We start from the raw sequence: 26,295 nt of genomic DNA on the forward strand, positions 1-26,295 counted from the left end.
CTCCAGGTTTGCCTAACCCCCGGGTCAACACCAAATCATCTCTCATGATATTAAAGGATAGATCAGACAAATCCAACCTCCCAGGCAGCACTCGGCTCTGGAGCCGGTACAGACTGACACCAGTGGGAGTAGAATCTGAGGAATCCCACAATCCCATTATGGTTTGTTTATTATGTTTTTGTGTGTGTGTGTGTGTGTGTGTGTGTGTGTGTGTGTGTGCAAGCAGAGCTGTGGGCCAAGAGCTCATAAAGAGCTTCTCCGCTGCAAACATATTAACCTCCACATTAAAGTCTCGGCGTTACAAGACTTCACTCCACATATGTGTTGATGTTGGAGAAATGCAGCGGGAGACAAAGCCTGCGTCAGCGCCAAACACGCTGTACAGTCCCTTTATACACGACACATGCGCACAGCGTAGGAATGAAAATCATAAAGCGTCGCGTAAAAAAGTGTCCCAATTAAAAAGCTCCCCTTCTGCTGAATAGGTGTTAACTGTTACCAACACCAAGGTACTCGAGACCGGCGTCTGTATTAACGCTTTGAGCCCAGACCAGCCCAGTGTTGGGTGGCTGTAAGGTGGTGAATTAGCTTCATGTAGAAGACCCCGTCCGACCCCCATTATACAGTCAGGGACACATTTAATTAGCGGCAACTCACGTGAAACGACAAAATGTATTAATATTAATGGAGGTTTAATTGAGGTCGTTTCGGTCCCCCGTTGAGGCTTTCAACCTCTAAAATGGCTGACGTGTGATAGCGTGAGGCGAGGGAGCCAACAGACCGGGTTCGCCATTTCGCATGTGACCCCGGAGAAGATGACAACCATCTCCCATAATTCATCGGAAGATGTCACCTCCTTGACAGATGAGCACGCCCTGTGGGCACAGTGTGTGCGTGCGAGGGCAGGTCTGACGGTTTGCGAGGGCTGTACCACGAGGACGTTTTTGCCTATCCTCGTAGGGATGCAGTCGATTTTTGTGTTGCGTCGTCCGTGCCTGTGTGTATGTGCGAAGGGACGTTTACGTGGGAACATCAAACTGAAGGTCAACTCCAGCTGGATAATTAATGTCGCTGCTTTTTATATAATGTTAAATCAAACCCTGGAACTACTCCCTCTGGAGGATCAGCTGTCCAATTTAATTTAGGCCGCAGAGCGAGTAAAGGGAAAAAAAGAAAGATGCATGCCACCACACCCTGGGACAAAGTTGCCTGTGCCTTTCATCTTCTTTTATCAACACCAAACAACAGGTAGACACTTTTTCTAATCTGCCCCAAGGGAAAAAAAGATACAGCCTATCACGCAAACTCAGGTAAAGCTTTACATGAAATGAACCCCAAGAATCCCAGGTGCCTTTTGCTAAATGAGAGTGATTTCAGTTTCTACTTTTTCATTACAGCATAATAAATACTGTTCACCAAAGGGACAGCTTTGGCTTATTCTAAATACAGGATTTATTTCCCATGGCTATCGCACCATGCATACAGCTACGTTCATTTGCATTCATGTGCTGTTTCCTCAAATTAGGTCTGGAATATATACGGATCACCTTGACAGCGTGGGGTGGAAAAATTAGTGTGGCAGCAATAAACATATCTACATGCCCACAGTTAAATAAAACATATCTTCTCTCATTTTTCTCCATTTAAATGTTGAATCCCTCCTAAAATGTAATTCATACCATGACATATATTATATTATGCAGCTCAGTTTTATATATGAGTGTTTATTTGATTGACTTCATCTTAAGACATATACTAAAGAATGTGTAATAAATGCTACGATCTGTATGCTAATCCACACTTTCATTCACAAACCATTACTGTGTTGCTTTATATGGACTCCTCTCTTTAAAAATGATTTACATAAGAATGTAATGATCTTGTAAAGCTGCACCATAAACCGTAAAAACTCCATCACGGAGATATTATTTGTTTCACATCCATAAGGGCTGTCATACCTCAAACAATTTTCCAGGAAGCCATATAGAGGCCTGCTGCTAATGAAGTGTCAATGGACCAACTCCATAAAGATGACACCTGCCCTGATTTATAGCTGGACAGACACTGGTGTATGATTTTAATGTTAAGAATGACTGAAATAGCACAGTATAAAGTATTTTCACGGTCTGGGTTTTCCTTAAACTCACAACAGCTTGACATACATATTATATTTGTAACGTAATAACATTTATAATGATCTAAATTATAAATAATAATGTCAGTTCAACCATTCAAAACATTTGTTGCCTACAAATATTGGCTATATCATATTTAAATAACATTATGTTTTTTGGAAGAAGGCATGGTTGTTAGGTCAGGTTAGGTTAGGTTCAGGTTCCACATACTTTAATTATTTCTGGCTGAAATGGACTATTTTGTTTTCAAGTCACGTTGCCGTGTTGGTTCTTAGTTTAATGTTTGGAGAATTCATCACTAATCAGTAATGATTCCATCCCAAATAGCATCATTGACTAACTTACTGTCTGGGAGGATTGAGTCATTTTGAACAGGCAGCTCTGTGGTTACCTATTCTGTCTAAAAGGACCCACCCACTCCTCACTGCACCATGACTGCAAGAAGCTACGGAGCCGGCTTCGGTGAGAATATATAATTCATTATTTATGTGATGCAACTGTAAACGACTCTATCTGAAGCGCATTTGTAATGTTTTTATAGTGTGACACAAGCTGACAGTGACTAACCAGAAACAAGTGAATATTGATTGGTTTCCCTTGTTCTGTGGCAAGAGTTAGCTAGCTTACTACGTCTTTAGGCTAACGTCAATTTTAAGGAAGCGTTAGCTTGCCGTGATTCACCAGCGCTTAAAGGTTTCTGGATGTAAACGTTCTTGGGTGTAAAGGCCGCTTGAACATATCACAGTCACACTACTTTAGATTGAACAGCTCTGAGGATTGTCATTGAAACGATCCGGATATACGAACGAAGCGCTCATTGGACGCAGGAGCCACGCTAAAGCTCCCGATTGGTCAGAGATGGTTTTGCTTTTTGTTTACACTTGATGTGAGATCGCCTTAACATTGCGTTCGGTTTCAGAAAACAAAACAAAAAACGCGTGACAGTGCCATTATGCTGACTCGAGTTGCCTTCACTCTCACGTTACATCTTTTCCGGCAGACTATATGCAAAGATGAGTCATTTACTAACACGCGTGAGAATGTGTAGCTCTAAACCTGATTCACTTTTGTTTCTCTGACTAATTAAGCAAATAAATGTAAGGTGTTCGCCGTGGGCTCCGCTGTTCAAACAAATCAAACATATGTAGAAAACAAAAACTTCAATAATTGACTAAAATATTTCATTTGGGTGACATAAATTAGTAGTAATAGTGGTGGGCTTTGTGTGCAGTTTCACATATTAGTATATGCCCATGTGTCACCCCAAAGGCTTTTTTTGCCATATTTAAACATAACTGAGCTTTCCCCCATGACTCCAACTCATTTGCCACCAACCCCTCCACTCTTCCCCAGGTGTGGGCTTGAGGATGTGGCTTCTCTGCGTCCTGCTGCTGTCACTGCTGTCTGCAGTATCTGGGGGTGCAGACTCCAAGGCTGTAACCACCACCCTCACAACCAAATGGCCCGATACCCCTCTGCTGCTGGAGGCCAGGTACGATACCGTGCTGCTAAGCAGTAGCACCCATATGGCTGCATTACATTTCAGAAGCAGTGAATAAGCAGATCAAAGCCCTGCATGTGGGATCATCACAAAGGATGTCCATAAAATGCCTGTCTCACTGATGCATCCTTGAGCCGTCTTTTTCTTCTTCAGTGAGTTTCTGGCAGAGGAGAGCCAAGAGAAGTTCTGGGACTTTGTGGAGGCCAATCAGAACATTCAAGGAGAGCATGATGGTGAACAAAAGCAGCTTCAGACACACTTGACTAATTCTCACTTTTAGTCTCTGCAGCTGAATTAATAATGTGTATGAAATGCATCTTGCAGTGTCAGTGTTTTTGCCAAACACTTTTGCGAGTTGTAACACGATAAAACAAAGCTGTAGTTTTTTTGCATCCCTGTCCATGTAAAGACAGTTAAAGCACAACTTCCATACAGATTTAAAAATATAAAACCGTTCAACAGAGTGAAATAGAACCAACGATGTTGACACATTACTTTTGTTTTTGGTTCACACAGACACGGATCAGGCCTACTATGACCTGATTGTAAAGAAAGCTCGTGCCTTGCTCAGCTCCGTCCAGGTGAACATGCTCAAGTTCGCCCTCTCCCTGAGAGCCTACTCTTCGACAGTGCACTCCTTCCAGCAGGTACCAGGAGGATGCTTTGATTTTGGGTTTGTGGGCCTGCACATGCTGGTGAGGACTGAATGTGATTTTCTTATTTTTAGATTGCGTCCAATGAGCCTCCTCCAGCTGGCTGCTCCGCCTTTTTCAGCGTCCACGGAGAGAAGACCTGTGATGAAGAAGGTTTAGCGGCATTGTTAAAAACCGCACTTTCGAGGTAATTACAGACCCGTTCAATTCAGACACCAGGTCGGTAAACCAGTCAAATGAGTACATTTAAATGTCCTCGCCGTCTCTTTCAGGCCAAAGCCGTTCCTTTTCAAAGGCGATCACCAATACCCAGGATCAAATCCAGAAGCTCCTGTTGTCATTCTGTACGCCGAGTTTGGCAAGGCGGATTTCCAGACGCTTCACCAAGTCATATCATCCAAAGTCTACGAAGGCCTGGCGACTTATGTGCTCCGCCATTACGTAGCGGTATGTGTCACTTCTGTGTGTCACTTCTGTGTTAGAGATTAACTTTGAATGGTGAATGCAGTACACAATGGCGCGGCTGCTGTAAAAGAAAGAATATATACAAATATAAAATATAAATATAAAATATTTTTTAAATGAATAAATATAAAATATTTACATAAAAGTAATACAAATATTGCTAAAAGGTACAAATTGATTATTGTCCTTAAAAATCCCAGTTTCTCTAACCAGCAAGTTACGTAATAATATTATATATACAGTATATATATTAGTGCTGTCAAACAATTAAAATATCACGATTAATTACATTTATGTCATAGTTAACTCAAAATTAATCGCAATGTTCCTTCATTTCTTTTTTTTCCATAATTTTCATTTTAATGCTCTTATCAAAATGGAAAAGTCTATTGGCTTCCTTTATGCAAATTTTTTATTTTACTGAAAAACAACATTGCCAAACAGGATGGTACAAAATACATATTTCAGGTGAAAAAGGACTCAGCCTATAGTGCAGTTAAAACCATTGCTTAATATTTTCAAGTTTGCTGTGAACAAAGCAGTCAGGCCTCTTATTTCAGAAACAATGAACCGTAACAGGTTACCAATAAAAGGTAAGCCTTCTACTTCTTTGCTTTCAGCAGCCACTCAAACCGACCAGCCGTTGACATTTTCAGACAACAGTCATCCACTCCCCTGTTTTAAGAAAATGTTAATCTCGCGGTTAAAATGGGTTTGCATTAACGTCATTAATAACACGTTTAACTGACAGCACTAATATATATATATCTAATATTATTATCATCATCCACTGCTGGCATGGCGAGTAGACAAAAGATGCATCACAAACAACAGGCACAACGCCCCACAACCACCTTCACTGGTTGTACCTGTTGGGCAACATGAAGCAGGCTGCTGCACGTCTGTTGTATTTGAGAGCAGCTCTGTAGTTTATTCGGCCGCCTCATTTCCACCTGAGATAAAACATATTTCTCAAATTTGTCATGTGGGGTTGAAGTTGAATTGCTTCTCCCCGAGCCCATTTGTTTGCCTTCCTACTGTAATCATGCTAAATTATTCTTGCCATCTCTGTTAGCCATGAAGTCTTATGCGCCAGAGAGGTCGTAACCCTTTTTAGTTTTACTTGAAAGCTGGGAGGCCAATCAGGGTTACAGTTAATGTCTTCAGCACTTGGCAAGCAAAAGCTGTTTTTTTGAGTAGCTGTGCAGGCACATTTGTTTGTGATGCATATTTTGTTTTACAACACAGACGAAGATGTACACAGAGAAATTTACAGACCCTTTTAGAAGCCACTCGGGCCAAAAAAAAAAAAAAAAGAGTGAAAACATTGTTGAGTTCACGAAGTGTCGCTGACATCAAATACTACCGTCTGGGCCTTTTTTTAAATGTCACTATCACATTAATAAAACAAGTGGTGCATCGAGGCACTTGAAGAATCTAAAGCACCTGTGAAGTACAACTTCTCCCTCTCATCTTCTTACGATGCTTCCTCCAGAATCCGAGCAAGAGGAAAGTCTATTTGTCGGGCTACGGAGTGGAGCTGGCCATCAAAAGCCAGGAATACAAAGCGAAGGACGACACACAAGTCCAGGGTACGCACAACGCACACCGTCGATACACGCGTGCCCACCGTGGTGCAATCCCAGAGGAGTCCTCGTGTGAAGTTCATCGATTGTGGTTTCAGGGGCGGAGGGCAACGCTACAGTGATGGGAGAGAACGATCCCGTGGACGAGGTCCAGGGGTTCCTGTTTGGTAAACTGAAGTGAGTGACCCTCAAAGCTCGGATTAGCTCCAGGAAGAGCATCACGCTCACACCGGCCAAGCCTCTCTCCTCCTCTCTTTCCCCTCTAAGTGCTGACCGTAAAGCCTTTGTGTCGCATAGACAAACCTTAACGTGAACAGATCAATATGTAAATCTGAAAACTCGCTCTAAATGAGCAATTAGGACACGTGGCTGTTACTCTCACTTTTTCTGCTCATGCTTTTTGTTTCTTTCACCAGGACAGTTTATCCAGAGCTGAAAGAGCAGTTAAAGGAGTTGAGGAAACATTTGGTGGAAAGCACCAATGACATGGCACCCCTGAAAGTCTGGCAGATGCAAGGTGGGTCTCTTCTCCAAATCATATTCTCCTGCAATGTTTCTGTTTTTATTCCGCTTCCTGCTTTAACATTTCTGGATATGTAGATACAAACGGTCCATGTTAGAATGACAGCGTTACATCCATTTTATGAATTGAAACAAATAAGTAGAAATGACACAGCCAGTGTCTCGTCGGCCCTTTAACCACCCGAGTTCAGCATTTCCTCAGCTTACACCTGAAGGCAATTTTCCTGTCACTGATGTTTTAACCATATCGATGTTTATGATCCTGTAAATGTGCCCTGGAGGACTCGGACATGCCTCTGTATCCATTGCCAGAGTTGACAACAAATAATTATTTCTAATAGAAAAAATCCCCCATTCAAAATACTTTTTTTTCTTCTTTTCTACTCTACGGTCTATTCAAAATAAATCTTTTGGAACAATTTCACAGATTCCCTGCTTCACCTCCCCAATTCTACCAAACATGTAGGATTAAGTCAGACTGGGTCGAAAGAACATTTTATTATTTATTTTTTTAGCAAACATGTCCACCCTGACAAACTATTCTTACATTATTGCAATTCGATATTTAATACAATACCCGTGCTTTGGCATAACCAGTTTAATATTTAGCAGATAATACCTCTGTGTTTTTACTTGAGTACGACTTAGAAGGCGGGATCCCCTGAGGATACTGAAATGTGCAGTGTATGTTTTATTGATTATGAAATCAATTTTCAATTTAAGATGGAGAATGTCAAACTTTTGATTGCCTCACCTTCAGTAAAAGATCTTAATACTTTAATATCTTTAATGTGATAAAATATGATGCACAAGACACACCGCATAAACATGGAACGACCTATTTGATTGTTTCAGTCATGGTGGAATGACCTAAATGGAGCAATGGCGATCCCCTTGATGTAATAATGAATGATGTTTCTAGTTTTCTGTGCACCAATGAAACTTTAAATTGTTGGACTTAACTGTTATGGTTCAGCTTTGATTTATTTTTGTATGATTTTTTTGTGATCATTCCATGAGGTGCAAGAAGCATTCGAGGTTCTAACTAATTACACAGAGAGAATTAGCATTCTGCTCCTTGATGTGCCGCAGCTTGTTTCATTAGTTTGATTTATTCCACTTAATGCACCGATCATTAATGAACAGATAAAACTTAATGTCAGCTTCTGTTCCCTTAAACAGTGAGACCCCACCATCCGCAAATAAAACTCGCTGCGGTAAGATGTGTCTGTTATAAAAGGCTGCAAGCGATCCGGATACCTTTTGAGCCGTAATATCTCAAAGACACGAGTGCAATGTCTGATGCAGCATAAAATCCAGTACTCAAACACACTTTCACAGGTAACTCAACAAAAACAAATGGCTGGTTTATGGGTTTCCGCGTGCAAATGTCTGTCTGCGGGTGGAGGAACGAGGCCGCTCTCACTGTGGCGATTAAAGGACGTGAGCGGAGGAGAGACCCGGGTTGAACTCCGCTGTCAAGCGCGTCATGTGGGCATCCGTCTTTATCTTCTACCCCACCGGGGGCTCATTATCTCAGCCTGTTTACAAAGGGAGGGAGACCTCCAGGGGCCAGTAATCACACGGGCTGCAGCACCATTACGGCGATGCTCGCTGCATTTGAAAGAGTCCCCACTGCGCTGCTCGTCTCCAGCACTTCTAAGTGCTTACATGTGTTGATATTCTTAATCCTGACATGAACACTTGGTCCGGCATCGGTGGGTAGAAGCACCGGTTTGGTCCCGAATGAAATAACAACAATTAGATGGCTTGACAAGATATATTTTTGAGGAGCAGACGGTGTCCCCTTAAGGTGATGCTCGGACATTCACGTCCTTCTCCAGGATGAAGTGTAATAACCTTAATTCTTTTGAAACTTGAGTGTCTGCTCTTTGAGTTTATTCAAAGTACAGACTGCTCATCCTTTATTTAGTCAAAACTCGCTCTTTTTCTTAGTTTCTCTGCCCCTGTGTATGTGTGTGTGTCTTTCCTTCCTCTCTGCTTTTGTCCACCGATTTCATTCTCATTTGTATTCTTCTCCCGTTTTCTTTCATAGATCTGAGTTTCCAGACAGCAGCTCGCATTCTCGCTGCTCCCGCTGTTGAAGCCCTCACCGTCATGAAAGACCTCAGTCAGAACTTCCCCACCAAAGCCAGGTAAAGAAGATCCCGCAGTATATCACAGTAAGACGTTTTAGTTCGCACAGATATTGACACGTCTGCAGTCTTACAGTTCACTCTTTTCCCCTCACAGGTCCATCACTAAAACTGTGGTCAATTCTGAGATCCGCAAAGAGATTGGTGATAACCAAAAGGTTTGTTTGATCTCTCTAACGCCGTCTTTATGAACACACCGGTTTGTCAAATGGAAATTAGCCTTTCTTCCCATGAAGAGACTTTGTAACCAGAGATGACTTGAACAGGAACAAATAATGCAATTAGTTGGACTATTTTCAGAAGGGCTCATTTATGTGGTTTTAATAATTAATAAGTTATAGGAATACAATATATGTTTGCTACCTAGAGATCACTTGTCAATTGTGTCAATGCCTTGTTACTTTTGACTTTACAGGAATTTATTGAGAATGAAGTGGATGGAAATGTCCATTGACCTTTGCTGCATTTTTCTGTAGATGTTTTTGTAATTGTTGCTGCGTTGCAATAGGAACCTGGATAGTGACTTGATTAATTCCAGTCTTGCCTCTATCCAACATAGCTATCCAGCTTATTGTGTTGTCCGGTGGTCACCGATAATTTAAGTTTAGCTGTTTCCCAATCTAATCTAATTGTGGGGAAAAATAAAGAAGCATACGCGCTCAACCACACACTTTCCACCTCAGAGCCGCCTGTAGGGAAATATCCAAAGATGAGAACGGGCCTTGCTGTTTTCCTTTGGTTCCTCTCACCTTTTATTATGTGAGGAATTGTAAACAACATCTGACTTGAAAAGCATTCAGTCCCTGACAACTCGTCTGGCTTCGCCCTGTTCATGGAATAACTAATCACTCCTTTTCTTGTTGAATATTTTTTCCCCCTCCCTCCTTAAACTGTGCTCACATTATCTCGGTGTGCAGACAGGAGTTTAGGCGGATGGATGAGGCGGGGGGAGGGGGAGGGGGGGGGGAAGAGCAGAGCACCAAACGTCCTAATTACTGAATCGGCGATTCATTCAGCAGGCGCACTGAGTCCTGCAGTGCGAAATGATTATTGATTGAAGTAGTTTGGACACATGCACTTGCATACGGCATTTCTCTCTCCCTCTCTCTCACACAAACACACACACACACACAAAGGGATGCACACCATTTGTGTTATGTCTTGTGTCACCACGGTCCTGTGTCAGTGGTATGAATAATCTGATGTCTTTGTCTTCCTGTAATGAGATCTGAACAACTTTGAGGTTTTCTTTTGTCATGTGCAGACACACACATACGCACACAGCTTCTCTGGATTGCGCACCAATAATTAGATTTGTTTAGTGGGGGGGTTTGATGGCTCCAAACAGACCGTCTTTAAACAGATCTGTCAGTGCTAATAAGGGGAGCTGTACGCTTCCCTTATTACGGCTTCATGTTGCCTGTTGCTTCTCGTTGTACGATGTAATTGACCTGGTGACGCCGGGCTTTGGTGCTACCTGCTACGCTGTGCGTCAGTCTACTCCGCGGGAGTCTCGGGTCTTGATGTGAACAGTTTACTTGTGTTAACGTTCCTGTCTCTGTAGTTTTTCAAAGGGACTCTGGGCCTGCAGCCTGGGGATTCAGCCCTGTTCATCAACGGGCTGCACGTAGATCTGGACACACAAGACATCTTCAGGTACACATACGCACACTCAAACACACAATATTTATCCACTTTTATTAGACAGTATATTATCAAACTGTTAGTTGCCATGCCGTTTATTTTGGTTCAATTCCACTCATTTTCATCACAATATGTAACTTAATAATCCTGTTTTGGTTAAATACCTAAGATCTACATATGGTTTTAAACATTCAAAGTTTTCACCTATTTCTACCAAAAGATGAAGCTAAATTGTTTTTGAAACCTCCGTTGAGATTTGATCGATTATATTGCGCGATGTTTGTGTTTCCTTGCTGCAGGAGGATGATGAAATTATTTACCTTAAATAAAGTTTCCTTGCAGTCGAAAGAATAAACTGCTAATTATGAACCGGAAAATTACAATAAATATTTCAGAAAATAGTAATTACTTTTTATTCTGTGAGCTAATTGAATTGTTTCAGCTGCAAAAGTGTTAAAATGTGTACATTTTCTGAATATGACCATTCCCGTGTCCCCTGCAGTGTGTTTGAGGTTCTGCGCAGTGAGGCGAGGGTGATGGAGGGTCTGCGCTCTCTGCACATCGACACGCCCTTCATCCACGACATTCTGAAGCTCAACGTGCAGCCCGCCGACTCGGACTACGCTGTCGACATCCGTAACCCTGCCATCAACGTAAGAAAACGTGCTTGTGTTTCACTGTCCGCTCTGCTTCCTGCATTCCTACTGCAGGGAATCTGTAATCTGGCTTTTTACGTGTGGAAAAGAAATCTGTTGCTACTGGACAGATTTGTATTGTGCAGCCAAACAAAAATAAAATTTGTAACCTTCTAAGTACTCCAATTTATATTGAATTCCGCTCAAATAAGAGTCTGGATAGTGATTGAGTCTGAATAGCTTTATTGATGCGTGTTTACTAGTGTTGAAAAAATTAAAAAAGATTAGAATTGACAAAACCATTCAACAGTTTTTATTTTCGCTTTGGTGGAATATTCACTCAAAAGTAAACACTTACAAAAATTCTCAGCACCAGATTAGTAGAATAAAAGTACTCGATGTGCAGAATGACTGATCTCAGACTAATACACACAGTATTATGCAATTGGGTTAAAATTAATGTGCGCATCATTTGAATGTTACAGGTTCATTACTTTCCACCACTGGGTGATCGGCTCATTGTCGAAGTCATTCATGAAACCAAAATAGCAAATATTCTCTGGTGCCTTTCTGCAAACCACATACTATTGTGTTTAGGCTGTTTGGACAGGATTTGGGATTTCAAGACATTACATAGATCAAAATGATTAATAAAAAGTAAGAACCATCACTAATTGTCTCTCTTGTTTTCAGCTACCTTCAGTAAAATATGATTTCCTATTGACAATGACCTGCTGTTGGGTTCAGGGAGTTCCTCTCAAACATTTCCTCTTCCTCTTCCATTTCCCTTTCTTTAGTGGATTAACAACTTGGAAACCGACCACAGGTATAGCTCGTGGCCTTACAACGTGCAGGAGCTGCTCCGACCCACATTCCCCGGAGTCATCCGGCAGATCCGCAAGAACTTCCACAATCTGGTTCGTCAATACCTGAATAATCACCCTCCTTGGAATCCAAATGGATCCGACTCATTGTGAAAAGAATATCAATGTGTGTGTTTGATTTGCAGGTGATCATTCTGGACCCCCGTCAGGAGAACGCTGTTGAGCTGCTGAGTGTTGCAGAGATGTTCTACGCAAACAACATCCCGCTCAGGTTTGTCAGTGTCATGTGGGATGTGCCGTAAACCCGCCAGAACCCATCGAGAGACGAGAATATTTAATTGTAAATGTGAGTTACATCGCTATTCAAGCTATTTAATTGCTTTTAAAAAACAAAAACGGCAAAATCTAAAAAGAGCTTGTGCAGTCATGCGCGTTGTTAAGTCCGTTTTGATTTAAGAGTTTTGTCAGGCTCGTGTGAGGAGACCTTTGATGCCGCCCTGCATGTGGCGTCTTGGGATGGTCCGCTTGTTTGAATACTGATGAAGCAGACGGCGCACACTCTGCATTTTAACTGTCCAACGAACACACTCGAGTCTGTTTTGAGGAACGACGCGTCGTGTGCTTTTAGGATAGGGCTGGTGTTTGTGGTGTCAGATGAAGATGACATAGACGGTATGCAGGATGCAGGTGTGGCGCTGGCCCGAGCCTACAACTACATCAGCGACGAGGTGGACAGTCAGAGTGCTTTTGAAGCCGTCATCTCGGTGAGTCAACCTTCCACAAACTGGTTAAAACACCTGCTGTGATATAATGAGACCAGGTTTTACACCAGCAGCCCTAAAGAAATTGTTGTTTAATTCATAACTTTTCCTCCTACTCTTTTTCTTTTTTGCACCTCTCTTCTACTCGTCCGTTCCTGTTGTCTTTCGGCCTTCCAGATCTTCAACCGGGTGCCCGTCGGTGGAAAGTTGAGCGTCGGGGATGTGGTGAAAGTGCTGGAGAAGAGGTTCCCCTACGTGGAAGTCAGCAGCGTCCTGGGAGCCGACTCCAGCTACGACAGCAACAGGAAGGTGAGATGGTCTGAATGGGATGTGGATCATTTTGTGGGTATTATCAGTTACAGGCCATGCTTGTTACCCTTTCATTGGCTTCATGTTACTGCATGGACACGAGGGTGGTATCAGTCTTCCCATCTAAGTTCATGCCAGAAAGGAAACCCAAAATGACAAAGTGGTTGTTTTTAAAATTAGAACTCATTTTAAGGTTCGTTGGATGAGGTTATTCCAAATAAGTGGCTCTGTAAGCTATTTATAGTCAACCAATAGTAGTAAGTAGTCTTACTTGGAGCCAATGTACAGACTTTAACACCACAAAAACACATTTTTTTTAGGTGGTAAATCTGACGCAATTAAAGTAACACCTCGTCGCTTCTCCTCTTCCAGGAAGGAGGTGCGTACTATAAGCAGACGGGGGTGGGCCCGCTGCCTGTGGTCATGTACAACGGCATACCGTACCAGCGTGAGCAGCTGGACCCGGACGAGCTGGAGACGGTCACCATGCAGAAGATCCTGGAGACCACCTCCTTCTACCAGAGGGCCGTGTACCTGGTCAGTTGGGGCGCGCACACAAACACGCACGCACACACACACACACACACACACACACACACACACACACACACACACACACACACACTTTAAGAAATGGTAAACTCTCATCAACAAATGGCTGTAGAACAAGGAACAGGTTCTGTGTTTCCTGAGACAGAGAACACCACCAGTGGCTGTAGTTATTTGTGGGGTTGGGGTAAAGTTGTTTTTTAAATTTGCAACTAAGTAGTTTATTTGAAAGAAAATTTAGGTAAGTGGATAACTCATGATAAATTGTTTGGGATGAGAGTTCATTTTTGCAAGGACCCGCTCTTTCAGTTCAAGTGATTGATAGGTTGGATCTGTGTGAGCATGCCATCGGCCATGCGTTCCTGTTGTAATGCCAGTCCAGCACTGTGAAAGGTCTAATGTTTGAATGTGTTTATTTCATTTTCAAAAGCCTTCTGTTTTGTGAGGTTGTAAAGCACAGTTAGTTATTTACTGCGTTAGTTCAAGTGGCGAACATGTTCTTAGTCATCAGTCTGGTTTTGTCCGTTTTCACGATTTAATAGTAGAAGACTTTTAAACGGATACCCAAGCACCAGTGATATGGGTCTGAAAAGGTTGACGCACTAGTCTCTGCATGCCGTCTGGCTCTGCATCCCTCTAACATCTTGAATCTGTGCTCCTGTGTCTCGCAGGGGGAGCTGGCCACAGATCATGACGTTGTGGACTTCATCATGAATCAGCCCAACGTGGTTCCTCGCATCAACCCCAGGGTGCTGTCCACCAGCAGGACTTACCTGGACCTGTCTGATACCAGTGAGTACACCTGCATACACTCATTTTGTTCAGCCATTATCGGCCCCTAATGATCATATGAGAAGTTGATCAGGTCATTGTGACGTAACCCATTGTTTTGAAGTTACGTCATCATTTACTAAATGAACATCATGTTGTATTGAAGGAAACTTGAAACACACCATTAGTACCAGAAACTTCAACATTAAATGAGGTCAAGTGGGAAGTAAATGAAAAATATCAGGCTCTCAATATTGATCTTTTCCTATATTAATTAATATTTTCACTTATATGGTTTTCTAATATTATAATATAAGTGCGCGCAGGACAACATTTAATCCACAAAGTGAAAACATTTAGAGGTTTCTTCACAATTTCTTTGTCAGAGTGGGTCCTCTTCCATCATCACGTCGCAGTTTGATCACTTTTAGCTTTGTGTTACACCTGTTCACATGCGTACATATTTACTACCTGATTTACAGTTGTTTTTTTAACTCCTTACAGACAATTACTTTATCGACGATTACGCTCGCTTCTCGACTCTCGACACCAAAGAGAAGAACACTGCTGTGGCCAACAGCATGAACTACATGACTAAGAAAGGTACCACTGAAGGCCTCACACACTTCTGGTTTGAGAATCAAACTCAAACACTTAAGAATTTAGTCCCCTTCAAGTCTAAAATCTTCCTTCGTGTATTCTCCCTCTGTCCTCCTCCTCATGTGATTTATAAATGTCCCTCCATCAGGGATGACCACCACCAACAGGCATGGTAATCACCCTTTTCCTCCACATTATTTCATCTCCTTCTCACTCGCTCTTTTTTTCCTCTTTTTTGTGAACCACACTGCCGGTCGTGTTTAGATGGATTTGCCATCAGTCGTCAATCTGTGATCTATTTCTCCAAGGAAACAAATCACTAATCCAGCATGTGATGGTTGTTTTTTAAGGGCCTGAAATATAAGCACCTCCAACTGTGTTTACATGATGCTCGCTTAGTTCTAACATAGTCTTTTCCCCATTTTTAGAGGAGCATGATCTATTTGTTCCACCTGCATGGAGAATGAGATTTAAAAAAAAAAACGCTTGAACATCTTTGGAGAGGATTATTGTCTACAGGAATGTAGACGCTTCTGTCCTTTTTTTTTTTTTTTTTTCTTGCAGCCCAGTATGCGACTCGTATAGAGACTTTATCTTCAACAAAACATTGTGGCTCTCCTCCTTAGCCTTCAGGTGTCACACCACCTCATCACCTTAATCTGTTCCCTCCTCTGTGGTTGTCAGACGATGGCTACATCCGCCCTGTGACCTTCTGGGTGGTCGGAGACTTTGACCATCCCTCCGGACGTCAGCTCCTTTATGACGCCATCAGACACATGGTACGGAATCCATTTTTATACACATCCTCCTTAGGCTAGACCTTAGTTTAACATAACCTATTTTTGTCAAAAATGATTGATTACTAAGAAACAAAGTAAAGTGTGGGAAAGCCGGGTCCGCAGTGAAGCTTTAACCTCTGAGTTATTAGGCGAGCACTTACTCATTAAAGCAGCACCATCCCTCCGTCAAACACTCATTTTCATCGAACAAAATGGTGTCATGCTGAGTCCAGTAATGCTGTTCTATATTTACATTCAACGCTAAGCGTCTCCTCTCCTCTAAGTCCCGTCAGTGACCCCTCTACCCCGAAAGAGAAGGCGTTTTGCGCGTTAGGCCACGCCTCTTTGGCCGTGCATAATGCAGGCACAGAGGGCTCGTCCTCATGACGTGATTCGGGAAGGACTCGGCCAGGAAAATCACAACTCCACAACGAGATCCCAGGAAGCTTTGTTCTGTACTCTAACTAAAATAACTGCGTTCTCACAATTCAATATTTGTGCACAGAACAAATTAAGAATCTTTTCATTTGTAACACAAAGCAATGGAAGAATCTAAAATAATCTAATCAATAAGGATTGATTCATGAACGTACATACATTTGCCTTAATGATGATGGTAATGTAAATGTTTTTGCTATTCATTTGAATCAATTGTCTTGGCCCTACTATCCTGCAAAAATGTAGAATACACGTTAAGCCAGTGTAGGTAAATAGTACAATTAAATACGGGACATCTTGATGGTGGTACGGTAATAATTGTACGTTAATAGACGGATAAAACAAGCAGAAATATATCAAGATGTCCTAAAATCACACACAACAGTAACATACATTAACATAACTTAATACAGTACAAACCATCACAAATGCAAAACTCAAGAAATATATTCAGACCAAATTCCCTAGTTTGAAAAGGGTGATGAAGCAGTTTGAAGAGCGAGGATATTGAGAGTGTCCCGTGGGAGAGAGCCTCGAAGACGAGGGCAGAAGAGCTGACGGCTCATGTCTCCGTGCTAGTCAAGCGAGCAGATGGTGTGGTGAGTAAGTGAAGGTGTGCACCAATGAATAAAATCAGAAAAACACCAAGGGCCCTAAAACTGAGAAGCAGAATCAACCTTGACCAGAATCTGAAAAAGATTGTGTGTTTGAATTCAATTAATGATGCGTTCCTGTTGATTTTCATTTCTCTCTTGTGTTTGGAACTCATCACCATCCTCCGCTTCCTCACTCTGCTCTCAAAGCAGCGACAAATCGCTGACTAACACTCCCTCGCTCCGCCGCAGAAAACCAGCAACAACGTGCGCCTGGGGACCATCAACAACCCGGCGGCGGCGCCGGCGGCCGAGACGAGCCGCGTGGCCCGAGCGATCTGGGCCGCCATGCAGACGCAGTCCGCCAACAACGCCAAGAACTTCATCACCAAGCTGGCCAAAGAGGAGACCGCCGCGACCCTGCAGCAGGGAGCCGACGTCGGGGAGCTGGCTGTCGGGGTGAGGCGGCCGGCGGGGAGACGCCTTCATCCCTGCGGATCGGGATTTTTCACCGGGTTTTTGAACTAACCGCTCAAAATGCTTTAGTCGCTGCCTACAAGTGTGTTTGTTCTCTTCAGGGTATGGATGTGTCGTTGTTCAAGGACGCATACGAGGGGGCCAAATTTGACTTCCTGCTCTCACACGCGGCCTACTGCCGAGACGTGCTCAAACTGAGGAAAGGACAAAAAGCCGTCATCAGCAACGGAAGAGTGAGTTAAAGTCTCGTTTCTTATTCCTCACTGTATCTGAAGATATAAGTGATTCTTAAAGAAATACAATTTATATCCATGAATCATATCTGCCTTTTTCGCACAGTTACCGTAGAAATCCGGTCAACACTTTTTTTCTCTTATTTACAGATCATCGGTCCACTCGAAGAAGACGAGTTGTTTAACCAGGATGACTTCCTGCTTTTAGAGAGCATCATCTTGAAAACATCCGGAGAACGAATCAAAAGCAAAGTACAACAATTCGGGATTGAGGAAGACAGGTATTTTATTTAATTATTGCACCTGTGGCTTTTTAAATCACAGGTAACGGTATTGGAGTCTGCTGTAGTGGCAATGAATATTAATGCAGGCTTTCTCTCAGGGCCAGCGACCTCGTGATGAAGGTGGACTCTCTGCTCTCCTCTCAGCCTAAAGGAGAGGCCCGCGTTGAATATGACTTTGCCGATGACCGCCACAGGTAAAGTGATTTATACAAGGAAGCCTTCTTGCCTGAGGGTCAAGTACAAGGCAAAAAAATTATAAAATAGGTCATTTATTGTAAATACAGAATAACTAGTTGTCCTCTTCAGCTAGAAACAAAAAAAATTAATTGAATTGTCTTTACTTGACCGTTGCTTTGCTCATGATTGACAGTGCTGTGAAGATCCGCCCTAAGGAGGGCGAGGTGTACTTTGACGTTGTTGCCGTGGTAGATCCGGTAACCAGGGACGCACAGAAACTCGCTCCTCTACTGTTGGTGGGTTTCAACCTTGAGCCTGATGGCTCCACTTGATTTATTTGACACTGTGCAAAGGCGTTTTTTGTTTTTTTTACCTGACCTCACCGCCTCTTGGACATTTCTCCCCCTGCAGGTTCTGACCCAGCTGGTAAACATCAACCTACGGGTCTTTATGAACTGCCAATCCAAACTGTCAGATATGCCGCTCAAGAGGTGAGAACTGAACCTTTCTTGGTTTCAACAGGAATGCTCCAGTGAACGGAGCTTTCTGCTTTCTCTGGCTAGAAGTCCTTAAAACATCATCATACTGGATGTCTGTGTGCCAGTCAACCATCATCACGTCATCGTCACTGTATGCTCAGAGCTTCAGTTCAGTGTCATTTTGGGGACTCATAATTATAAACTCTTGTTTTTCAGTACACACATTTTCTTTTCTGTCCCTCCAACCAGAAGCATTTAAAAAGATGTCAGTTTCACACGATGAACATGTTTGCTTGAAATTGTGACAAATCATGTAATTAGTGTAATTAATCGAATTAATTAGTTTCGGTCCTCTAGCAGCAGGAAACATCTTTTCTTGTTTGTTTGGGGACTAGGGCTGTAAATAAATACCACAATTAAATAATTAAAATTGTCAATCCAAGTTTCTTAAAGCGTAAATGTTTTATTTTTTCAGATATTCAGTTTTATACTTAACTGGTTTATAGACAAAAAAGATGACTTTTGTGGCGGTTCAGTAGTTGATGACTAATGACTAATCAGTGCAGCTCGGACACGTATGAAAACCATTTCCATAGTTTTCCGAAACATAATACTGTTATTTGGGAGTTTGATTAAATTTGCTCTGTTTTTAATAAGAATTTCTTTGTTTCCGACACAATGACACGAGGGACCTTTCAACTGGTCTCGCACACTATAAACGCCAAACATCGTACAGCCGGATGTCCTTTAACCTTTTTAACGCAGTCTGTTTTATAGTATTATTAAAATGTCACGACTGCTCCTTGTGTTTCGTTCCAGTTTCTACCGCCACGTGTTGGAGCCGGAGGTGGTGATCCAGGCTGACGGGAGTTTCTCTCCCGGCCCCTTGGCCAGGTTCCTGGACATGCCTCAGTCTCCTCTCTTCACCCTGAACATCAACACTCCGGAGAGCTGGATGGTGGAGTCCGTGCGCACCCGCTACGACCTGGACAACATCTACCTGGAGGAGGTAAAGCCACGAGTCCCTCTGGGTGCGATCAGGATCTGTATTTGGGAATGAACTGTATTCATAATATGTTGGTGAGGGCATTTCAGAAGGCGTGAGCATCCCATTAATGTGTTTTTGTACTCTCATTGTAATCCTCTTTGAGCTTAATTTATTTTAATGCTTGCACATTCAATTGTCCAAACGGGTTGAATTATTGCTCCTCAGATTTCTTCCAAGGTCTCCTCTTTGGGAAGACCTTGTGTTTGGCAGCCACTACTAATGTGTTTGTGTTACAAGCTGCAAGAAGTAAAGTCGACTCGTCCGGGTGTGCCTGCAGGTGGAGAATATTGTAGCTGCAGAGTACGAGTTGGAGCACCTTTTATTGGAAGGCCATTGTTTTGACGTCAGCTCCGGCCAGCCGCCACGAGGCCTCCAGTTCACCCTGGGAACGGCCTCCGACCCCGTCATCATGGATACAATCGTCATGGCGAACCTGGTTAGTTACAGATGAGAACTCGGAAACACTTTAGAGGGGACAGTGGCTTATTGTGGCGGTTCGATAATGTTTTAAAGCTCTCTCTTATTTAGTAGATATATTATAATGGCCACAAACACCGGTAGTCTCTCATGTTCTGTGCTGTAGGGTTACTTTCAGCTGAAGGCAAACCCGGGCGCCTGGATCCTGAAGATGAGGAAAGGACGCTCTGAGGAGATTTACAAGATGTACAGGTGGGAACATGAAGGACCGGCCGCATTGTGTCTCTCGGATGTTCTCGTTGGCTCATTCGCTTTTCTCCTGTTGCAGCCACGAGGGCACGGACTCGCCTGCCGAGTCTGACGACATTGTTGTCGTTCTGAACACCTTCAAGAGCAGAATCATTAAAGTCAAGGTCGGTTCACCCGACCGCCTGCTACAATAACACGGAAACGGTGATAGGAATGTGTGCTTTCAGTCTGTGAGAAGCCGTAAGCATGCAGAACAAATACAGAGACATTTACTTGTTATTGTTATTTCACACTTTTTGAGCAAAGGTATATTTCCAAGTCTGTTGCAGGGCTAAATGAGAAGTAAACAAGGACACAAATATTAAAAAATGAAATGCTTAAAACTAGAGATTAATTCACGGAGAGATTAACAAAAAAAACAAAAAAACATAAAGATGTGAAACTTAATTCCACATATCTATTTGTTTGTGTTTATTCTAAAAGTCTAAAAGACATTCTTAATGAATTTCCTTCCTCTCGGAGCATTTGCAAAGCATTCTTTTCTTAAAAGCCCAAAACTTAGTTGCTTAATTACATATTTACCACAATGTCTTCAATGAATTATTTTCTGATTTAACATTTTGAAAATGTATCTTGTATAAAATTTAGAATCGGAGCCAGATAATATCGACAGGATAGATTCCACTTTAACATGGTTTATTCAACTTACTTGGTTCTAAATGATTGATCAGGTCCAGAAGAAACCGGACAAGTTCAATGAGGAGCTGCTGAGTGACGTGACCGAGGAAAATGACGCTGGCTTCTGGAAATCTCTCACCAGGTACAGCTTTGATTCAAAAGTTACTGTGAGCTGATCACTCAGCGACTCTTCGAAACAGTGCCGTGTATTACTCAATAATAAAACAATGACTGGCTCTTGTCAGAGCTCTTTTGAATGAGCTATTTTCTTTTTTGTAAACACTTTGTTTATTTGTCTTTCAGAGGGTTCACAGGGGCAGCAAAGACGGAGGAGTTAAAGCAGGAGAAGGACGACGTGATCAACATCTTCTCGGTGGCCTCGGGGCATCTGTATGAGCGCTTCCTCAGGTGAGCGCCAGGCAAACAAAAAGCCAAAGTAGATGGAAAGTAACACTTCTTATGGGAGCTTTGTTTGAAAACCTTTGTTCTCGTCGTGTTGCCATCAGTGTTTTCCTCCTTTCTTTCCTCCCAGGATTATGATGCTGTCAGTTCTGAAAAACACCAAAACTCCCGTCAAGTTCTGGTTCCTCAAGAACTACCTGTCACCGACGTTTAAGGTAGGATCTTTAATTGAAAATGAAAAAAGACTAGCTGGCCAATTATCACAGATGAGCACATTGTCTGACGGTCGTCAGATGGAAATCAGCGTGAAACCCAACGCAGGGATCGGATTTTTCCTCCTGATGAATGAGAAGACTGCACCGTGTTTCTGGGCTCATTCATCTTTTTTAACTCTGTTTTTAGGTGTCAGCCTCCTCTTCCTGCAGAATAAATAGCTTTCTGTCTTTTTTTGTTAGTTACCTCAGATTCCCACTCAAGTAATTTCCATACTTTACTACTTAATAGCTCCAGTTGAATGAATTCAGGCGCTTGTTTCACAGTGGCTGTGTGCGCTAAGCTGCACTCTGCTGTGTTATCAGCAGCCATGCAGCAGGAAGCCATGTCCGACCACCCAATATATGACAGTTTGCTGCAGCCAAATGAGAGATTAGAAATGCACTAAAATACACCATCACGTGATCGTCCTGGCAGAGATAATGATAATAATATAATTTCATTCATATTGTACTAAATTACAGCCATTAAAACCCATTCAGCTCAGGTCTAATGTTTGTGTCGGGATGAAATTACAGGGGACAACCTTTCTTCAAAGTGTGTTGATTAAGGAGTACTCGAGTTGAATAGATAATCAGAAGAATTAACAATTTGGCCAACCCTCTATTTTGTATGTAATTGTAGCAAAAGACTTCTGGTAAAATACAGCTGGTCGTAATAAAATGAAATAAAGGATTGTAAATCTAAATTAGTCAATTGAAACCAAAGAAATGAGCAAACACACCTTGAAAAAATGTTTGTCTATTTTAACCTTACTTCAGTATTGAAGCATCACAGATTGCTCTCTTTATTTTGATATTTACAGAATATTATTCTCAGATGATTCTTCGTTCTTTAAGATTGGTTCCAGATTATTCCTGCGGTAGTTTGTGGTGTTTTCAGATCTAAGAAACCTTACTTTTTGTGTCAGACGTTGGTATCCCGGCTGTGACCTTTAACCCTAGTTCACATCGGATTGAGCAGTTACATGTCTAATTTGGCCAATTGTGTATGTCTTTATATTGTTTTGAGTTATTCCTTGAAAAGCCTCTTGTGTGTAACCATTTTGCAGGAGTTCATCCCCCACATGGCAAAGCAATATGGTTTCCAGTATGAGCTGGTCCAGTACAAGTGGCCCCGCTGGTTACACCAGCAGACGGAGAAGCAGAGGATCATCTGGGGCTACAAGATCCTGTTCCTGGACGTGCTGTTTCCTCTCGCCGTGGACAAGATCCTGTTTGTGGACGCTGACCAGGTTTGGCTCCTCTGTCACAATATCTTTTTACTTTTCAGATTATATACTGAGGGAATAGAAAAAAGGAGATGAATAAACTAAGAGCTGACTGATAGCTGGAAAGGGAAAATGTGGAATTTCTTGGGACTAGAAGTGTATTTGTTTGGATTAAATCCAGCGGGACGTCATACTGTCTCTACAACGTGAACAAATATTGCAACAAATATGATTCATTTCATGAGCCAAAATGCAACTGACTTCTGTTATTGACTCCTCAATTTGGTAAATCATGTATATAGCAATTTGGCACAGAAAGACCAACATAGTATTTGATAATGAAGAGTGTCACCGTTTTAACGTCATCTGCCTGTTGTGTCTCGTTCAGATTGTGCGAACAGACCTGAAGGAGCTGCGTGACTTCGACCTGGAGGGAGCTCCGTACGGCTACACTCCATTCTGTGAGAGCCGCAGGGAGATGGACGGCTACCGCTTCTGGAAGTCGGGCTACTGGGCGAGTCACCTGGCTGGGCGCCGGTACCACATCAGGTACACACCTCCCGACGGCTCACTTGCACACACAGACGCGCTCTTGAGGCCGTTACACAACGAGTGTGCTTCAAAATAAACGACGCAGAGGTGCAGAATACCTGCCTTTTTAAATATTGTCTAGGGCTTTTATTCTGAAAGGCAACAACAGGAGTGGATCATGGAGTCAGTGAAGCCTTTGTTACCCGTGTCGCCTTCATTCACGTAGCACAAGCTCTGAAGGATTGAGCTTTTGATATTTGTGTTGTGTGTCGCAGTATTCAGGAGAACCACAAATGAATCACGGCCTTTACTCTCCTCTTTGATAAATTGTTCTTCCCTTGGTGCTTATTACATGTGCCCCCGACGTTAACCCTCTGCAGCGCCCTGTATGTGATCGACCTGAAGAAGTTCAGGAAAATAGCTGCCGGAGATCGTCTCAGAGGACAGTACCAGGGTCTCAGCCAGGACCCCAACAGCCTCTCAAACCTCGACCAGGTCCGTCCGTCTTTTCCTTCGCTCTCCGCATCTTCTTTTTAATGTGCATTTGGGATCTGGTTCTAAAGAATCAGCCAGTTTTCAAGGGACGATTTTGTTGGTGAGAGAAGGCACTGTAGTGAAAACCTTCACTTTGTGTTAATCTGAGATCTGAGATCTGGTTTTTGAAGAAGAGCTTTTGTTATTGTTAAAAAAGACGACACCTATCCACATGAGCACGTAACGTTAATGCATCGCATGCCCGCTGACTCTCGCACCTGAAACTCCAATTTCCAAATGCAGCAGAATGTGAGCTCTGCTTAGCAGATCCTTTTTTTAATGCCGGTCTGCACATTCCACCTCGATATCGTGATGTTAAAGGTTTGAAAAGGCCACCTGACGTGCTCGCCCCTGGTTTGATTCAAACAAGCCCCTGTTTCCTCGTGTGTAAGCGTTTCTGTGCCTGCCTCCATCATTCTCTCACCGTTCATCTTATTATTTCTTTTTTTTTTCTTCAGGATCTGCCCAACAACATGATCCACCAGGTGCCCATAAAGTCTCTGCCCCAGGAGTGGCTGTGGTGTGAGACCTGGTGTGACGACAGCACCAAGAAGAGCGCCAAGACGATAGACCTGGTAACCGTTGCTCTAATGCTCGGATGATGGGTAACGGGGGGGGGGGGCTCACCGCGGCCACTAGAGGGCACGCAGGCCAAGTGAGAGGAAGCTATTGACAGGTTGTGGATGGTTACCTTATTTTCCTGATTTCAGTGCAACAACCCGATGACCAAAGAGCCCAAGCTGAATGCCGCGGTGAGGATCGTGGCCGAGTGGAGCGACTACGACCAGGAGATTAAACGCCTGCAGACCAACGTCAAGGAGAAAATAAACCCCACAAAACAACCGCAAGGCACAGGTACTGAATGCTCCTGGCACACACACACACACAGTCCTAAAAAGCAACAACAGACATCTGCTCTAACCCCAAAAACATCTGTCTGTTTCTCTGCCAGATGTTCACACCGAGTTGTGAGGATCCTGCAGCAGCTGCGATGTGGTGGTGAACTGGACTCTGTTTAAAGAGGTTCCTCTCCTGCCTGACGCTCCGACTCGCTACAAACCACAGCGCAATAGTTGAGACGGTTTTGTTTTATGTCCTTTTTATAATGTGTGAAGAGGTGTCAGGTGATCTGGTTTCAGCTTTGTTTGTGGGCAGAATGTATTTTGTGAAGCAAATCATGAATATAGCTCTCTTTTTGTCGGTCTATGAGTTTGCACTGATCTGGGTTCTGGTGACAGCACAAAGGGAGGAGGACCTTAAGGAAACCTTCTTGTTTGGAGGGATTCGTGTTCACTGAATAAACTGAAGCCTTCCTCTAAATGATTATTGGGTTTAGGGGACAATTAGATCGTTTAAACCGAGTTGATATTGAAGTAAAAGAATCATTGATAGTTAACTTTGAATACATTTTCACACCTTAATACCGGGACAAGTAGTTTTTATTATTTTTTTTAATCCAGATAGAAAGGAATAAATGCTCAATCTCTTATCAAACAGATGTCCAATGATTCCCTGTTAATCAGTTTGTTTCATTTGTTTAATAGCTTACCCAAAATGATGTACTAGAAAGAATTTTGTCAATTATAACATTTCGGTCAATCAAAATGCTGAAAATCCCTCTCAAGTGTAAGGACGGCTCGTGCCCACAACACTTAAAGGGAAATCACTTGTGTTTACACTCATCTGGTATTTGATCTACCAAACCAGGACGCGTGATTGAATCTCCAGTTTGTGGATAACAAAAACCACTGTGACTCTCAGGGAAAGATGTTTGAAGCTTGTGTGGCTTGCAGCTTAAAATAAAGGACAAGACACGGTTGTGTCGGAGGACAGAGAGGAGCAGCTAAACATAACCTTTTGTTTCTTGGTTACCCGTCAATGGATTTGTCAGGATCATCCTGTAGAATATTTCGTTAAATAAAGATCCCCAATTAAGAAGTGATCCAGTGTGTTTCTCCGACAAAAATTATTAAGATACAAAAACTCCTTTGAGTACTAACTCAAATCTACAATATAAGATTTATTCCATATTTTGGCTTGAAATATGTGAAGTACCTTGAGATTCTTGACTCACACAAAATGACAGACAAGGTTTCAGACTTTTATTGTGATCCATTTGAAAAAAGGTTTTACAAAAGGTAACATTCAATTTTTACACCAATTCTTTAAAAAATCACTTAAAATAAGGTTTTGATACAACAAATTCAGTTAACTAAGTAATGGCTTCTATAAACAATGTGAAAATAAGATAATATACATTTAAATGAATGCTACAAACAAGGACAAACCGAGGAAAGGATTACATGAATTAAAATAAAAACAAACAATGGCAAAATTGATTGTTTTCCTTTAGACATTAGTGAGATTCGTCCACAGTGTCCA

General features: G+C 42.5%; 1 protein-coding gene across 2 annotated transcripts; it reads left to right on the forward strand.

The window, feature by feature from the left end:
- The first annotated feature begins 2,525 nt into the window (after window positions 1-2,525).
- Window positions 2,526-25,635, forward strand: uggt1 (UDP-glucose glycoprotein glucosyltransferase 1). 2 transcript variants are annotated; one of them, XM_037487204.2, is made up of 41 exons: window positions 2,526-2,597; window positions 3,489-3,627; window positions 3,790-3,869; window positions 4,153-4,283; window positions 4,364-4,476; window positions 4,562-4,736; window positions 6,250-6,346; window positions 6,439-6,517; window positions 6,757-6,857; window positions 8,919-9,018; window positions 9,116-9,176; window positions 10,583-10,674; window positions 11,165-11,315; window positions 12,095-12,214; window positions 12,307-12,392; window positions 12,750-12,885; window positions 13,060-13,191; window positions 13,564-13,728; window positions 14,412-14,532; window positions 15,016-15,114; window positions 15,260-15,283; window positions 15,796-15,890; window positions 17,174-17,380; window positions 17,500-17,631; window positions 17,782-17,912; window positions 18,014-18,109; window positions 18,286-18,388; window positions 18,504-18,583; window positions 19,391-19,580; window positions 19,897-20,055; window positions 20,203-20,288; window positions 20,365-20,449; window positions 21,017-21,105; window positions 21,267-21,371; window positions 21,496-21,580; window positions 22,690-22,872; window positions 23,237-23,397; window positions 23,760-23,874; window positions 24,372-24,488; window positions 24,624-24,768; window positions 24,866-25,635. In XM_037487204.2, the coding sequence occupies exons 1-41, from the start codon at window positions 2,567-2,569 to the stop codon at window positions 24,883-24,885; spliced, it is 4,617 nt and encodes a 1,538-aa protein (XP_037343101.2). In that variant the 5' UTR covers window positions 2,526-2,566; the 3' UTR covers window positions 24,886-25,635. The 2 variants fall into 2 exon arrangements, with proteins under 2 accessions (XP_037343101.2, XP_037343102.2); XM_037487205.2 differs by lacking the exon at window positions 15,260-15,283.
- Window positions 25,636-26,295: the final 660 nt, after the last annotated feature.

This window comes from Pungitius pungitius, chromosome 14 (assembly GCF_949316345.1).
Source record: "Pungitius pungitius chromosome 14, fPunPun2.1, whole genome shotgun sequence".
NCBI lineage: Eukaryota > Metazoa > Chordata > Actinopteri > Perciformes > Gasterosteidae > Pungitius > Pungitius pungitius.

Bases quoted from the DNA above. Each gene is read 5' to 3' on its own strand.
- uggt1 (XM_037487204.2), top strand. From the start codon at position 2,567: ATGACTGCAAGAAGCTACGGAGCCGGCTTCG. The intron at 17,381-17,499 runs GTGAGGCGGCCG...TGTTCTCTTCAG, and splicing joins TCGGGGAGCTGGCTGTCGGG to GGTATGGATGTGTCGTTGTT. The intron at 23,875-24,371 runs GTCCGTCCGTCT...TTTTTTCTTCAG, and splicing joins GCCTCTCAAACCTCGACCAG to GATCTGCCCAACAACATGAT.